A 16,329-nucleotide genomic window follows, 5' to 3' on the forward strand; every position below is an offset into this window, starting at 1 on the left:
ACACACACACAAAAAAAATATGTGCATAGCTCTGTACAGACATATCAAAATATCCTATAATCCAAAACCATCAGAACACATATGTACTTTTTTCAAGCATTTTGTTAAAGGATGGCAACTTCTATTTTTCAGACAGATTGACAATCATGAAATCATAATTAACAGTATATTGCTAACAGAATGAAATAAAAAGACTTTGATCTTTTTAAGGAAATTTGTTACCAACCAGGTATGTGAGACTTCAGATACTGGCCCTCAGCTTTTGTTCTTAGCCTTGGTGGATGAGAAAGCAGAGCCTACAGACAGACTGCCAGCTTGGAACCATCCACTGGTTCTTAGCATTGCTCCTTTTCCCCACGGACCAAATGCTCAGAGTACAGTGGGACCCACCCACCACGGCATCATGTTCATTTCCCTCATGGTCTGGAAAAATCTGTACTTGTGTAATTTACTGGGTTGCCTCTCACTTCAACAAGAATGAAAGTTCTATGAGCACACAGATCTGGTCAGCCTTATGATGCCTTTCATTGCTAGAGCCCAGGTCTGTGAAATTCATTAATGAGGTCTCTCCAGCACCTCTTGTTCCTTTTATACCTTTACTCAATTGATATTCAACATGTGTAGAAATGCCGTTCTTTTCCAAGACTGCTTAAAAGTTTTGGAATCTGGCACATAAATAGCATCTTTCTAACAATAAATTCTGTCTGCTATAAGACAGTTTTATTCTACAGCCATTAAGTATAACAAAACTTTGTAATTCAGGACTTTTCATATACCAAAGTTAAAACCAAATGTGAACAAATTAATGGATCTTGCACCATAGAATTCTAAGTTGGTTTGCATTAAAAACATAGAAATAATTAAATAGATATAACAGGAAATATGTATATGAAACTGTATGAGAAGTTAAGAGCCTTTCCATTTATATTTATTATATAAAGTTCTTATAAAAAAGAAATAATTAGGCAAGGATGAATAACACTGGTAAAGAAAACAATTTTATCACTTTAGTTTTATAAAGTTAAAATCAAAGGTAATATCCAATATGTGAACTCTAGTACACAGTCTTTCCTTATATAAATATAAAAGAAACCATTTTAAAGTATAGTGTTGAAATTCTATGTTTCAATTAGTCTAATGGCATAATTAAAGATGCATATATGTATAACATTGTAGATGTCCAATAATATAGGGTTAATTAAATGCAATGAATACATCTGTAAATATCATGTAGCCATTAAGATATTATAGAAAGGAGCTTACAGACATGTAAAGTTTAAAATATTTTTGTCTCTGAAAATAGCATGTTACAAAAAATATATGTTTGTATACTGTATATCTAGGAGAACACATGATAGTATTATAAGACGTATATGGAATAAAGGTAATGTTTTTTGCTTCTCTGCATTTCCTAATTTATTCTCAAAATATTAATGTAACAAAAATATATAATAAACATGCAGTATTAAAAGCATAGAGAGAAGCCCTTCAGTCAGAAAACTGTAATAACTAACTCAATCTAACATTAGAAGCCCAAATACAATTAAACTGATGTGCAGTAAAAATAAGACAGAAGAATGTTAAACTATGTGAAACCTATTCTCAAGCAATGTACAGATTCATTTGCATGATAAAAATCTGCAAATTACTAGTAGTATTTATGTAGTTTTGAAAAAAAAAAACTTTGACAATATAAACTTTGAGCTACCATTCCAAAAATAAAACCAAGGCACTGGTTCTTAGAAGCATTATCTTAAAGATCCACAGGGTAGCTGTAAATTAAATCTTTGAAATTTAATTTAGACTTTAGTAGATCATGAAGTCAATACATATCACCTACTCTATTTGTAGAGCCATGATTGCTGCCCTCCAGCCCCACCCTTCCATGAAAACGCAGAAACCAGAGCTCTCTAAGGAACACTGGCCAGTAACACCAAGTGCAGAGGTTTTACCATAAACCACACCACGATCTCTTACATGACTGACTTTGTCTTACTTTTCATTCCTTTCTCTAATTGATAGCAGACCCAAAGGCAAAAACCATCAGCATCACACACCCAAACAAAATTACACCATTTAGAAGAGAACTGCAAATGGGTCATTCTTTCTAACTTCTTCAGGAACATATGGAAATTTAGACCCAGAAGGGCAGCAAGTGGAGAGGTGTGTTAGAAAGGGATGCCCTGCTCTAAATCCAAGCCCTCATCAGCTACTGTCTAAGGGAACATCAGATCTACTTTGAATTAACTCTAACCTGCAGGGAAGGAAAGCAGCAAGAAAGGCTGTGTACAGACCTTGCATCTGGTAGCTGTATGGGGCCTGTCCAGGCTGAGGGGTACCAAAGCTTGTACCATAGCCGAGAAATCCCGTCTGTCCAGGAGACTGAGACTGTGACAATCCACCTTCCGTCTTGATGCCTGCCCACAATGCACCTAAATCAGTTAGTGACAGCTTACATATCTGTTCGTGCTCAGAAGCTGGCAAATATACAACATCATACACTCCAAAACTCCCACAGCTGTTTAGTCAACATCACATACTCCAAAACTCCCACAAGGCTTCCCAATCATTTAATGATATAAGCAATCAGGGGTCTAGATGCTTGCAGTGAAACATCATAAAATAAACTTCAATTTAAAAAGTACAGATTTGAGTACAGTCTAATCACATGGTTCTCCAGTTTCCTGCATCCCACTTTCTAGGAAATATAATTCCCCACATATCATTTCTATAATTCATTCATTGTCTTACAAAACTTAGTCATCTTTTGAATAGTCAAGAAATAGTCATAAGGAAAGGCGAAACTATTCCAAAGGTACTAAGCTGAATGGTTTTTTTCTCCTAAAAATTGATAGTAGATTCTGTAGGTTTGCACCGTCTCCCTTTCCCTCTCCTTCTCTCTCTCTCAAGTTTGATACCAGTAAACATTACATGTGTAGTCAGAGGAACAACACTGGACACAGAATGAAACAGAAAGATGAGAAACTTTCTCCTGAGTAGATACTTCCCAAAAGCAAGCATAAAGAAAGCAAAATGACTGAGCTGAATCCTGAAAACAGCACAGCGAAAGGAAGTGAAAGTGACCGGTAAGCAACCTTTTTGTCCCGCTACCTTCACTTATTGAAAGGTAATCCTGTTAAATGAGAGTTATAGTACATTTGTTTTTATATACTCATATAAAACTACTTTGTTTTATATGATCATATAAAAATAATTTATTTGTGGTCCCTAAATACTTCCTAAATCACCAGGCTGGTATCCTAACTCCAGACTTGGGCTTGGCAGCTCTGAGGTACAAAGCTCCACTCAGAATCCTAATTAAAGGCAGTCACAGGCATGAACAACTGTCCTTAATTCACACAGAGGAAAGAGGAAGATGCCTGCCAAGAGAATTCACATTTTTGAATAATCTTGGTTTGCACTTAAGATAAATAATATCTGTAAGATCTAGAATACACAGTAGTCTTTCTGTTTATTTCCATTTTAGGGGAATTTCATCAGTAGAATGAAGTTAGGTAATTATCTTAAGGCATTGGAAGAATCTGACTCTGGGCTGGGAGAGCCTTGTTAATTCCTGGTGCAGCTGAGTACTTCATAATGACCTTAGCATTTAAGGCTTAGCACAACTTTAATATGTTTAAAAAATGTGATTTTTCTCTGTACAAGCAATTCTCAGCCAGTGAATAACCTATACATATAAATGATCCCTGGGGACAGAGCTATCCCAGACATGGCTGGATGATGTTACCAGTAGGGACTTTCTCCCATTCTGTCCATTCACAGCTGCTTCCAGCCTCACCCGGACCACCTGCTTTAACGTAGGGAGGTTGCAGACGGAAGGCTTCGTGACGAGGGCAGATACTGACCATGATAAAGTCTGACAGTCACACTTGTCTCCATAACTTCTACCTATAAAGTGGCAGACTTGTTTCCCTGGTAGCCAGGCAGATCCAGTGCTGGGTCTAATCAAACCCACAAGGAATTATGTCCTTCTTAAGAAAATGTATGTCTATAATTTTTTATAGATCTATGTAAAAAATCAGGTTCACAGGTCCTTAGAGAAAGTCATTTAAGATCATCCAGATCTTGAAATTCTGTACAATCCTATGGAATTGCAAAAGGGGTGGGGTGTGGTAAATGCTATTTATTTATTTATTTATTCATTTATTTATTTATTTATTTATTTATTTATTTTGAGGTAGGGGCTTACTCTAGTCCAGGCTGACCTAGAATTCACTATGTATTCTCAGGCTGTCCTCAAACTCATGACAATCCTCCTACCTCTGCCTCCCTCCTGACTGCTGAGACTAAAGGCATGCACCACCATGCCCAGCCTAGCATATTCTTTTAATGTACTGATTCAAGGAAACCAGAAGTTCTAAGTCCAAAGCATCCAGGGCACCTCCTTAGAATCAAGGTTCAGGTAAATTGAGAGATCAGAAAATGCTAAAGACTAATAATTATTCCCAGGAAACAGAACCAAGGAAAGCTTTGGGGTCAATACTCTTTACAGCGAGCCTCCTCCTCAAAGCCTCCCCATCTCACACATCACAGCAGAAGCCTGCCACTTCCCGTTCTCTGTTCAGCTCACTCTCTGCTCAACTCAGTAAACAAGGTGGATTTATTAATGGTGTGGACAGGTGGCCTTTTCTCTTAGCACAGAAATTGGTAAAGGTGGGTACCCAGGTCCTCCCAGGACAGAATGAGGGGAAGATAGCAATGTGAAAGCTGGAAGCTGGCAGAGTGACAGGGGAGGCTTCCCCCGGCAACACTTGGGGGTTTGCAGTGCTTTCTTGTACAGCTACTGAAAATTCCATGGTCACTTCAAATAATCATCTACAAGTTCACTTTTGAGCACATAACTTGAAGATTGCCTTGATCTATATTACAGAATACAGGCTGTATAATTCAAATCATAGATCCTTCTTTCTCTTTCATCCCAAGAGTAGGTCAAACGAATATTACAGGAAAAAAATTTGAGAGGAAAAAAGAAAAGAAATTTTGAACAAGTTATGGAAATGAACAAAATGAAAAATAATTTTAGATAGTACATTTTAAGGTTCTTCCAGAAGCTTGCTTTAAACTAGATCACAATTAGTTCTGATGGATTTGAAATAAAACTAAAAAGTCCTATATGTGATCAGGTTATTTGAGATCAAGAAAGACAGCTAAAAGCAATAAAGAAATGTTTCTAATTATTAACAAAATACCTAAAAATAATACATTCAATTTAATGCAAAAAGGTATATTACGAAAAATAAAACAGAGGAAGTGCAATTGTAATATTGGTAAAAACTTGTATATAATATCAAGTACAGAGTTATTCTACCAGTGTTGGCCTACATATATTTATATACTTCATCTTGATCACTAGTCTTGTTTTCTTCTTAATAAAATGCCAATTTTCATGCACTTCTTTTTGGCTTAATGGTTCTAAAAATGCAATTGTAGCTCAACTGAAGAAAATGTATTTTGAAATCTGAAGTCTTTTTGAAGAGAACCTTGGGATTTGGCTGGATTTATTTTTAATTTGCAGGTATTCACCCTGTAACAGTTGAGTTAAATGACACCCAGGTAAAGATAATCTCCAGGTGGGAAGGAACCAATGGCATGTGATCACTGAATGCTTCCTGATTCGCCTCTTCAAAGTGCGCTCCAGGGGGTGATATACTGATCACTTTTCCTAGTGGATGATAACACTGAAATTTGATCATACCACCCCCAACCAGGTTAAGGGCAATAGTTCTTGCATTCTGCATGTACTTCCCTAATCATAGCTAGGCATCTGATAAATAGGAAATGGATCTTTACCCCCAAAAGACTTCATTCACATAAGTTTTATCACAAATATGCATGAAAATACTTGGGATTCCAGAAACAAAAGCTCAGATGGCAAATTCAGAGGGGAGATATAATTGGAGAGAAAGGATAGCAAAAAAGGTGATGATCGTGAAACCTGTTTGCTACCTCTGACCTGAAGACAAGAGTTCAGCGTCCTCACGGTGCTCACTGTAAAGAGTCACATGAAGGACTTAAATGGAGACAACACTTTCTAAAGGTCCCCAACACTGACAGGCTTTAAATACCACTCAAAAACACACATATGCCCAAAAGAACACACAACTGTATGGCAGGATTACTCACCATAGGAGGAGATTCCATACGGCTGTCCTGGCTGTGGGTACGTGGCATAGGCTGTGGCTTGTTGCATTCCTGTGGTAAACTGTGTTTGCCCATATGCAGCCATAGTTTGTGAGGAAGGGGTAGGGAGAATATGTGGGTATGGTCTGCTATTTGTCAGGAATGACAGAAAATAGAAAGCCCATGCATTAGATGGAAACATGCAAGGCAACCAATTAACAACCACATCACAAATTGCAGTTAAAGAGTGTATCTTACAGTCAAACATCCAACTACTATAGACAAAGCACAGAAATACTTCCGTGTCTACCAGGTGATGCCAAAATGAAATTTGCATATGTATATTTATTTAAGCCTCTATGATATTCACTTTCACTTAAATTAAGATGTCACATGGGCACAGACATGACTTGAAACAAGGTAAAAGTCTACTCAGAAAAGTAATGTATTGATTAAGAGAAAATACATCTTACTTGGAAGGGTAAATCTGTGGTGGAGAGAACTGGTGAGCTGGTCGGGGACTGAAACTGCTGTTCCCAATTGCTGAGGAGAAAGAGAACAAAGCAATGTACACAAATCCAAGAGACACACTTGATATGCAGAAAACACCGGCACATGATTCACAATGGCCCTACTATAGGAAGTATTGGTTATTTGCCCCCAGTGACCTGCAGAAATGGCATTTTCATATAATTTGACCTCATTGAAAGTTAAACTCTAAAAGGAAACTCCTAGGAACTGACTGACCGACTCACTGGCACAGCGTCCTGGACACTATAGTCACAATCTTAAATACGTGTCAGTAACTAAGGATGGTTTTTAACCAGCAATGCTTGAAGAGCATGTGCAGTCTCCTGTCTGCGCAGCCATGAAGCAAGGCTAGGCAGGAAGCTGACTGCAGGGTGGAGCAGCACCAGGTAAGGTAAAGCACACAGGAGCAAAACAACAACAAAAACAGATCTCACAATCAGCCCAGTGATGCACACCTTTAATCCCAGCACATGGGAGGCAGAGGTAGGAGGATCACCATGAGTTTAAGGCCACCCTGAGACTACCTAGTTAATTCCAGGTCAGCCTAGGATAGAGTGAGACCCTACCACAAAAAAAAAAATAAAAAATAAAAAAAGCCAGGTGTGGTGGCACACGCCTTTAATCCCAGCACTCGGGAGGCAGAGGTAGGAGGATCACCATGAGTTCAAGGCCACCCTGAGATTACATAGTGAATTGCAGGTCAGCCTGAGCTAGAATGAAACCCTACCTGGAAAAACAAAACAAAACAAAACAAAAAACAAACAAACAAACAAAGAAACCTTGGTCTTCTCTTCCCTCAGGTGAGGGGAATAGAATAGTTCCCCGTTTGCCTGCACTGATTTACTTCTTTTACTTTTTTAAGTAAAAATGCATTCCTATAACTATCTTAAATGTCTCAAGTTTCTGGCTAAGCTTGTTTTTTTTTTTTTTTTCCATATGCAGATGCCAGGGTTCCTTTGCCTTTTAGTTATATGTGCTCAACTTCAATATCCAAGTTAGCACAGCTTTTTTAGCTGGGCTTGGTGGTGCAGGCCTTTATTCCCAGCACTTGGGAGGCAGGGGTAGGAGGATTGATATGAGCTCAAGGCCACCCTGAGACTACATAGTGAATTCCAGGTCAGCCTGGGTTAGAGCAAGACCCTGCCTTTGAAAACAAACAAATAAACAAACAAACAAAAAACCCCACAAAAAAAACACACAAAGATTTTTCCCTCTTTAAATTAAGAGCTGTTTTAGCATTCAAGACAAACTCAGTTTGTTTAATCAGATTTACATGATTCAGTATGTTGCAGAAATATACCAGACTTCTATCAAATGTTCTTTCACTGTTTGAACTAAAATAGCGATCATTATTTTAACTAGCATAAGGATTTAAAATGGTGGTTCTCCACCTTTGTTATAAATAGGACAATTTACTTACATATATGTGTATACCTACACATAACTACATACACACATACTTGTGAATATACTTGTATATATTTATATATATATACACTTTTATCTTTTATTTACATATGAAATTTCCCCCTCAAGCTTCCTAATCTTCACATGGCTAAAATGCATATACTTTGGTCAATTACTGTAGAATAACACGTCAATTTTCTTTCACTAATAATCCCTGTCTTTAGTGGCTTGGTTAATATGACTGTATTCTACATTAAAGCTCTTGTAATGGTCTTTGTATTTGAAGTGTGACATATTCGTCCCTTTGTCACATCAGCCAGCGCGTTTATGCTTGTGTCACTTCATTGTCTAGTGTGGGCCTGGGGAACAGTGGGCGATTTGGACCAGAATCTGAGAACTGAAAAATTATCCCTCCTGTGTGAGACAAAGAAAACCTCATCCAGGAAGAGCAGAACAGGTCTGGATGACCTGCTCTTGCCCATTGCCAGATTTCCACCACCTGGCTGTCATCTTGGCTGGGATGGATCAGCCCATATTGAAGAAATGACAGGATAACCCTGCTCATGTCCCCCTAACTCTTGGCACATACTGAGTTGATACTCAATTCCAGGCCCAGTGCTGGATGCTACAGATGTGAACTGGCAAAGACACAGTCCTCATTCTCCTCCACAGGGAAGATGGCACACATTAGTCATGAACGAGTCTGTTAAATGCTACAGCTTCTAGAAGGGAAGGAAGGTAGAGAGAGCACACTGGGCCTATGAGGACTGTCACTTGCCCAGGCCACCTGGGAGCACAACCTCTCCCTCTACTTACACAGGAAAGCCCCCTTTTAATCCATTCTAGATTTGGCTTTTTCAACTTGTTGGGGCATGACTCATGAAAACTTCAACTCAGTTAAGTTGCACCCAGAATTTGTATCAAGTATCCAAGTGAAGGAAAAGGAGATGTTAGGGTTGTTCATTACACTGAACACGTTAAGTCCATAAAGTTTGGATTTAGAGCATACTTCATGCACGTGTGTGTGTGTGTGTGTGTGTGTGTGTGTGTGTGTGTGCATGAAGAAACAGGCCTGGGACACTGCAATGTGTAGAGACCAAACACATGATCTGGATCAGAGTTTAACAGCTCAGATCCAACTCCTAACAGTAACGTACAGTACAGCATCAGGCAGGTTACTCTCTCCTAGCTTCTCGGTGATGACAGCAATACCACTTGCCTCCCAGATCCCACAGAACCCTTGTGAAGATTCAAAGATAATAGACGTAAAGTGATTTGTACAATGTGCCATAAATGTGTGCTTATTTTCTCACGTTCTCACCATCTTTTGCCTGTCCTTCTGTATATTTAACTCTTCCCCATGGACTGCAATACTATCTGCCCAGGAAAATACTTGCTGGTAGGTTTTTAAAAAAAAAAACAAAAAAAAACTCTTTTTACACATAGGCCTTAGGGAAGATTGAAGTAACATCTTTGAGGGAAAAAAAATCAAAACAATTGAAAAGCGGGAAAACTGATATTTGAACCCAGGTCCTACTAGCTTTTTCCATCAGAACATCCTATTCCTTGACTTCGTACATGCTCATGAAACTTGCAAGTCGTTCATGTGCCCCAAAGCCAGAAGCAGCCTGCTGATTCATCTATTGTGTGACTATTGCATGCCTCCTCCCAGGACTACAGTCCTGGTTCAAGATATCTTAGAGTCTCATCCAGTCAGGCTGCAGCAGCCATCTGGCTACTTTACTTGGATTTCTCTTGAGGACCAACACCATTACCTCTGCTACCACCCTACTGCTACCACAGGGATTGTCCTTCAGCCAATGAAACCTCTTCACATCCAGTCTTTCTGCCACTCATGTTATTCAGAAAACAAACCCCAAATTCCTTGGCAGAGTATACAAAGAAACTGAAGTGCCCATTTCCTCCTGCATTAAGTACCACATGCCCCCCCCCTCAAGACTTCTGGATTTCTATACACATCATGCAATTTTATGCCTGTCTTCCGTGCCCTTCAGACTAGATTATCTGTCTGTACCATTCTCCCTTCCTTCACCGTGGAGGCTAATGTGTCACTTTTTCTTTAAGATCACATCTTTCTTCTGTGAACTTTCTTCAACATTGTGAGTATTGACAAAGCATCATTTAGTACATTTTATTGTGAGTGGCATATTTACTGATAGGTGTTCTTTCTCTCTGCTTCTGTAGCCAAAGGCTTTTTACTCACTTTAGCTTCCTCTGCATGTGACAGGGCCTAGCACACAAGTAAGCAATAATATTAGTGTAATAAGAATGATATTTGAGGGGCTGGGGAGATGGCTTTGAGGGTAAGAGAGCTTGCCAAGCAAATATGAGGATCTGGAGGGGGCTGGCTCACCAATGAAGACCAGAGAGTTGTTGGCATACTGGCCTGCTAGCTTAGTGGGATACAAGGCAGCATCAGGTTTAGGGAAATTTTCTGTCTCAAGGAAACAAGTGAATGGATGACAGAGGAGGGCACTCAATATATTTCTCTGGCTTTACTGAGTTATGGGGGTGTGCCCATCTGCACACACATGACTACAACACACAGAAACCTCACCACACACACACATGATTATCACACAACACATAGTACACATAAAAATAAATAAAAAGAATGAAATAGAGTTCAAAAGCAAAGTAGTTTTTTTAACTTGTTTTCTTTCAAATGAACTGAAGAAAAGTTCTGTTAGTTTAGGTCATTTCTAAATATATGTGATAAACTTGACAATTGGAACCAAAAGTATTCCCTATAAATGAATGTGATAAACTCACAATGAAGGCATGCTGTTTTACCTGATCAAGTGTACTTAAAATTACTAAACATTTTGACTGTTGATAATGTGCCATATTCGAAATTTCTCAACATCCAAGGCCCTGAAATCTCTGGCGGCCTACAGTACCCTCAACTCTGAGCACCCCATTATCCCTAACCCAACATCCGCTGGGCTGTACCTCAGGTACTTCTCCCTCACAGCTGACACCACCTTTCACAACAATAACTCAGGAATTCACATTGATTTTAATGTCCTGGGGCCAGAATAACCTCAAGCAAATAGAATGACTCCAGATGAGCAGTATAAATAAAACTTGTGGGGACAGGAGAACTCAAAGGGAATAGTAATCACAAGCCTAAGAATCCACTGGGACGATCCTTGGTTCACTCCTACCTCAAGTATCCCCCTTGTCAACAGGAATGTTCCTCAGCCAGACAGATGATCAGGTCAAAAGCAGAGATGGGAAGTTGTATTCTTCTCTTACCTTCACATTCGCATACACTTCTGTCATAGATAGAGTCAGCTCTCCCCTCAAAATATACCTGAAATATGACAGCATCTCACTTTCCTGCATCCATAGCTCTAAGACAAGTACCACATGGCAACAACCAGAGAAAGCATCTCTCTTGTCTCCAAGTCAGAGAATGTAAACAAACAAGAGTCCTTCAGGCAAGTGCAGAAATCCATTGGTACAAACACAGAGGTGCCACATTTACAAGGACTACTCCTGGGCAGTGACAATGCATTGGAATGGAAAGACAAGGATAGACGACCCATGAGTCCTGAGATGGCCTTGCTGAGACTGCAAGGGAGCCCAGGACACTGTGACCTACTCCATCTTCCCTCACTTCTCTAGTTCTCTCCTTTCCCCTGTGAAAATCCTGCCACATTACTCCTGACTCCCTGCCTCTTCTAGAAAAATCTGAGGTAGCAATTGTCTTTCTTCTGAGCCAGGGGAATGCTCAGCTTGCAGCGTCTGATCTAGTGCTCATATAGCCTTTTCCATGTAATATACAATGATCTCTTAAAGACAGAAATTAGATCATACCACCATCCATAATACCTTCAACTCTGAGTACTCCCATATCCCTAATTCAATCTTATTCTCTCTGTCATGAACATCTCTTCTCAGATGACCTTTCCTCCTATCTCCACTCTAAAAGATAACTCCATCCACCTTTCCAATTATTCTGTTTTTCCTGCCCCTTATGTCGTATAATTTATGAACATCTTTCATTTTCTTCACAGTAATTTTCATGGCCTATTCACATAAACCAAGACTTACCACTTACTTCTGCACTAGTGCTTCCTCTTGCATAAATCAAAGTCCTGCAAGGGCCTGGACCTTGTCACATTTTTATGGCTGTATTCATATTGACAATAACATTATATGTCATATAGAAGTATTCAACAAATAGCTGTTGAATAGAACCAGATCTACAAAATTATGTCATTACATGACCAGTTTGTATATAAAGAAACCATGTTGTCATCCATGCTAATTTTCTCCTTGAGAAGCATTCTTATTTCTATTTTCCATTCTACAGTATAAGTAACCATTATATTAACTGATGTGTAGTTAACAACTTAATAATACATTTAGGCTTTTGGAAATAAAAAACAGTAAGCAAAGATTTTAAACACATTTTCCACTCCTGTCAGTATTGAAATTCAAATAATAAATAACTTCATTTCATTCCTTGGTAAACAGAAATGAGAGAAATGGCACCATGTTTTTAAAACATGATAAATACTCTTGAAGTTTTCAATTCATCCATGTGCCTTGGAAAACTGAGCAGTGTTCTCTGGTGTCCTCACACAAGGGTGACACTGGTAGTTCTCCTTAAAAGATGGAGATTCAGCTACCACTAACATCATGATGGCTCCATGTCCTCTTTCCCTTGATGTCTAAACAGACATCCCAAGACAACAGCAATGGTTAAAATGGCCATTTCTAAGCACATATGAATTTTTAAACCATCATGGAGAAGGAAGTAGGAATAACAACTACAGAGATAAAGCTCAGTCTAGAGTTAAAGGTTTGAAGGACACCTTTGTTAACCCAAAGCTCTGTCCTCAGCCATTCCAATGTCTATCTTTGCATTGCTTCTTATTAAGAGAAAGGAAAAAGGGAGGGAGAGAGGCTGGATGACATAAAGGACAGTAACAGAACCCCTATCTCCACAGTGCTTTGCTTCTTACACCTTGACTCATCTCCCCAGTTCACCCAATTCTTTTTTCTGTATCCAAAATAGAGGATCTAGGGAAGACAAATTATGTTCTAGATTCAACCACTTCTCAAAGGTATCCTTTCATCTTCACCTGAGCTTTTTTCAAAGGAGGTGCTTCACCAGTATATTTTCCAAGTAATGGCTACAAAGCATCAGATTCTAGGCATTGTAGAGACTTGGGAAAAGTTATCCTCATTACTATATCTCAAAAGTATTGGTTTTCTGTTCTACGGGAAAACCATTTCTTCTAAGCTCATGAGACCTCTTTAACACTTCTACAAATGACCTGCCTCTTGGACAGTTTTGCCTGTGTCAAACACTAGTATTTGCCTGTATCTCGTAATGAGTCCTTGTATTATCCTGGGTTATGCTTCCAAAACTTTTTTCATTCTGTCTGGGTCTCAATTCTGGCTCAAGACCCCATTCTAAGCCTTTAATTTCCACCCTTTCCAGTCTCAGATCACAAGTATGATGACCAGTTCACTCATACATTCAGCCAACATTTTATTGAGCCTCTCTAATGTACTCAATACTATGATGGCTACTGGGACTAGAAGTGTGGACAAGGCAAACAGAATCTATTTTCAAAGGGCTACAGCTTAGCAGGAAGATAGACGTTCAAAGATAATTCTAAAATAAAAAGTAGTGATAAAGAATAAGAAAGAAAAGTACAGACTACTAACTATGGCATGGGTAAAGGCTTCTGCAGTACATGGTAGAGGTCTCACTGAGTTGAAATTCAGTAGTATCTTTTTTATCAGAATTTCCATACTTTGGTCATCATTTTCCATCATTTCCAAACTTATCAAGAGATAAATGAGTCACAGTTGGAGAGATATCTCAGTCAATACAGCATTTGCCTTGTATGCATGAGGACCTGAGTTGGATTACCAATATCCACAGAAAAGCTAGGTGTTGTGCAATCCCAGTGCAGAGGAGCCAAAGACAGGAGAATCCCTGGAGCTTACTGGCCAGCAAGTCTAGCCTATTGGGCAAGATCTGTGAACCTCTGAGCCAATAAGACTCTGTTTCAAAAGAAGGAAGATGGCACCTGAGGAATGACACCCAAGGTTGTTCACATGTGTGCACACATGGCTACACACATGCACACATGTGAACATGTGCACATACACACATACATATATACAAAAGAGATAAAGGCCTCATGATGACTTTATCTCCTCTCAAATTATTGATTTCATACATATAATTACATATATAACATACATGTTGTCTTTTCCTAACCTGTCTTCAACTTTAGATAACCCTCTAACTTTATGACACTGTGCACTCCAAAACTTATATCCTGAATCTTTCTGAAATCCAGAGCTTAATGTACCTGACATCTTCTAGTAGCTGACACGTCATGCCCAAAGCTAAGGTGTCAATCAAGTTCCACCCATAGCTCTAACATTCTCCTCTTCCTTGCTTACTTCATCCAATGCCCCAGTGGTCACTGATGACTCAAACTATAATTCATAATTCATCAAGTTGCTCACACTACCACACTCACTGCTAACATTTTACCTGAAGTCTTCAATATTTATTGCCCAAATTAATACAAAACCTGCTAACTGGTCATTGCATTTGAGTTCATCTGCATCCAAGCACACTGGCCCAGCAGCCATGATTTTGGATTCAAACAGAAGTGTGCAACCTTTCCTCTCTTGCCTCCCATGGAACAAAGAATAAAACTCAATGCAGGATACCCAGGCCTCTTGGGGCTATGGCCCCACCTCCTCTTCAGCATAGCTTACTGCCCACACAGTACAGATCACCCAGGTATGCTGAAGCATCCATTTCCCTGGGTTCCATGCCATATGCTATGGCCCTCGCCCAGGAAGTGGCCCACCTGCCTAGCATCTCCCTTCATGGTTCTGCTTATGCTTGCCCGTAGTCATTTTTTAGAGCTAGGTGGGGTGTGGGAATCTACTCTGGGATGTGGGACACTTTCCTGACAGTCCACATGGTGTCCACTGGATCTCCTTCTGAGTGATCTTGATCTCCTAGGTCTCATCTCAGCTTTGTCAAACTGCACTCGGTAATGTGGTAATTGTTTATAACAGTAAGCCCTGGCTGGGAACCACTTTCATTTTCATATGTCTGTAAAGTCATAATAGCCCCAAGCACATTTTCTGGTGTAAGTCAAAACCTAGTAAAAGTTTTATGAAAAAAATAGACATGCTTTGTTATTTTCTCACTGCTTCCATCTGATCATTAATATCCCAGGTGTGCATTTACATTGAATTTTACATTTTCATGTAATTGCTGACTTGTGGCATATTGTAAATAAATGATTCTGGGAGCCAGATGATCAATCACAAATTCAGGAAATCACAACATCTCTAGCAGAGAGATTTTACATATGCAGCTGATGATATGAAAAAGGTTAAGCACTGAAGAATTATCCATGATGGAAGTACTTTTTCAAGAGATTTTCTAATCTGGGTAGTTGGGGTATACATTTACTATAATCAGGTTCTCATGAAGACTCCATTGCCACTTTCTTATCAGTAATCTTGTTAGGAAGAAGCAAAACATGAATGTTTCTGGAGGTAGATTTATTAATGTAAAAAAATATTTAAAAAACTATTAAAGAACTTAATTCTTCTACACAGAGTCAACTTAGTATATCTACATACATCTCTTACTTACATGATAGTTAGTAAGGAAAATTACTGGAGAATTTATTTAGGGGATGTAACCCTTTACCTATCTAAATTTGTACAATTGGAAAAATGATATTAATGAGAGATACAAGACAGGAGTAAGTAGCACAATAAAGATAATTTTGTGGAAGAAAGAAGTAGTTCAACAATCTCTTTATCTTCTTCACTAGACATCAACAATATCAGTAAACCTTTCACCACACTGAATAAAACCATGGATTTGCTCATCAGTGATTCTAAGCACAACTACATTTTATGTGTATATCTGGAAACACTCAAACACTCACATGCACACACACTTATATATAAATAACTAGGAAATACTTAGTATTAATGTGAAGATCTAATTGTCATTCCTTACCTGAACCTGAGAAATTGTCTAAAGACCCGTCTGCAGTTGCTGAAGCTATTTCAGTGCTGCTCATTGGTTCTGTCTTAACTACAAAAATAAACATATGTCATATATTTAATTAATAGTCATTTGTAAAGATGTGGGTGAGAAAATGTAATATTCAAAATATTGATAAGAAATTGTTTATTAAAACAACCTTTTTC

At 38.8% G+C, this 16,329-nt stretch overlaps 1 protein-coding gene across 17 annotated transcripts in view; it reads right to left on the bottom strand.

Moving 5' to 3' along the window:
- Positions 1–16,329, bottom strand: part of Eya1 (EYA transcriptional coactivator and phosphatase 1) — a 331,367-nt gene that overhangs the window by 117,119 nt on the left and 197,919 nt on the right. For 5 of the 17 annotated variants that reach the window (XM_045143934.1, XM_045143933.1, XM_045143926.1 and 2 more), the window contains exons 4-7: positions 16,136–16,213; positions 6,615–6,684; positions 6,145–6,290; positions 2,295–2,432 (exon numbers count right to left, since the gene is read on the bottom strand). In XM_045143934.1, the coding sequence (XP_044999869.1) occupies positions 2,295–2,432; positions 6,145–6,290; positions 6,615–6,684; positions 16,136–16,213 (432 nt within the window). Of the gene's footprint in view, positions 1–2,294; positions 2,433–6,144; positions 6,291–6,614; positions 6,685–11,267; positions 11,417–16,135; positions 16,214–16,329 lie in introns of those variants that run through there. The other 12 variants (XM_045143931.1, XM_045143937.1, XM_045143930.1 and 9 more) reach the window with 10 other exon arrangements.

The sequence above is a fragment of the Jaculus jaculus genome, chromosome 2 (assembly GCF_020740685.1).
Source record: "Jaculus jaculus isolate mJacJac1 chromosome 2, mJacJac1.mat.Y.cur, whole genome shotgun sequence".
Classification (NCBI taxonomy): domain Eukaryota; kingdom Metazoa; phylum Chordata; class Mammalia; order Rodentia; family Dipodidae; genus Jaculus; species Jaculus jaculus.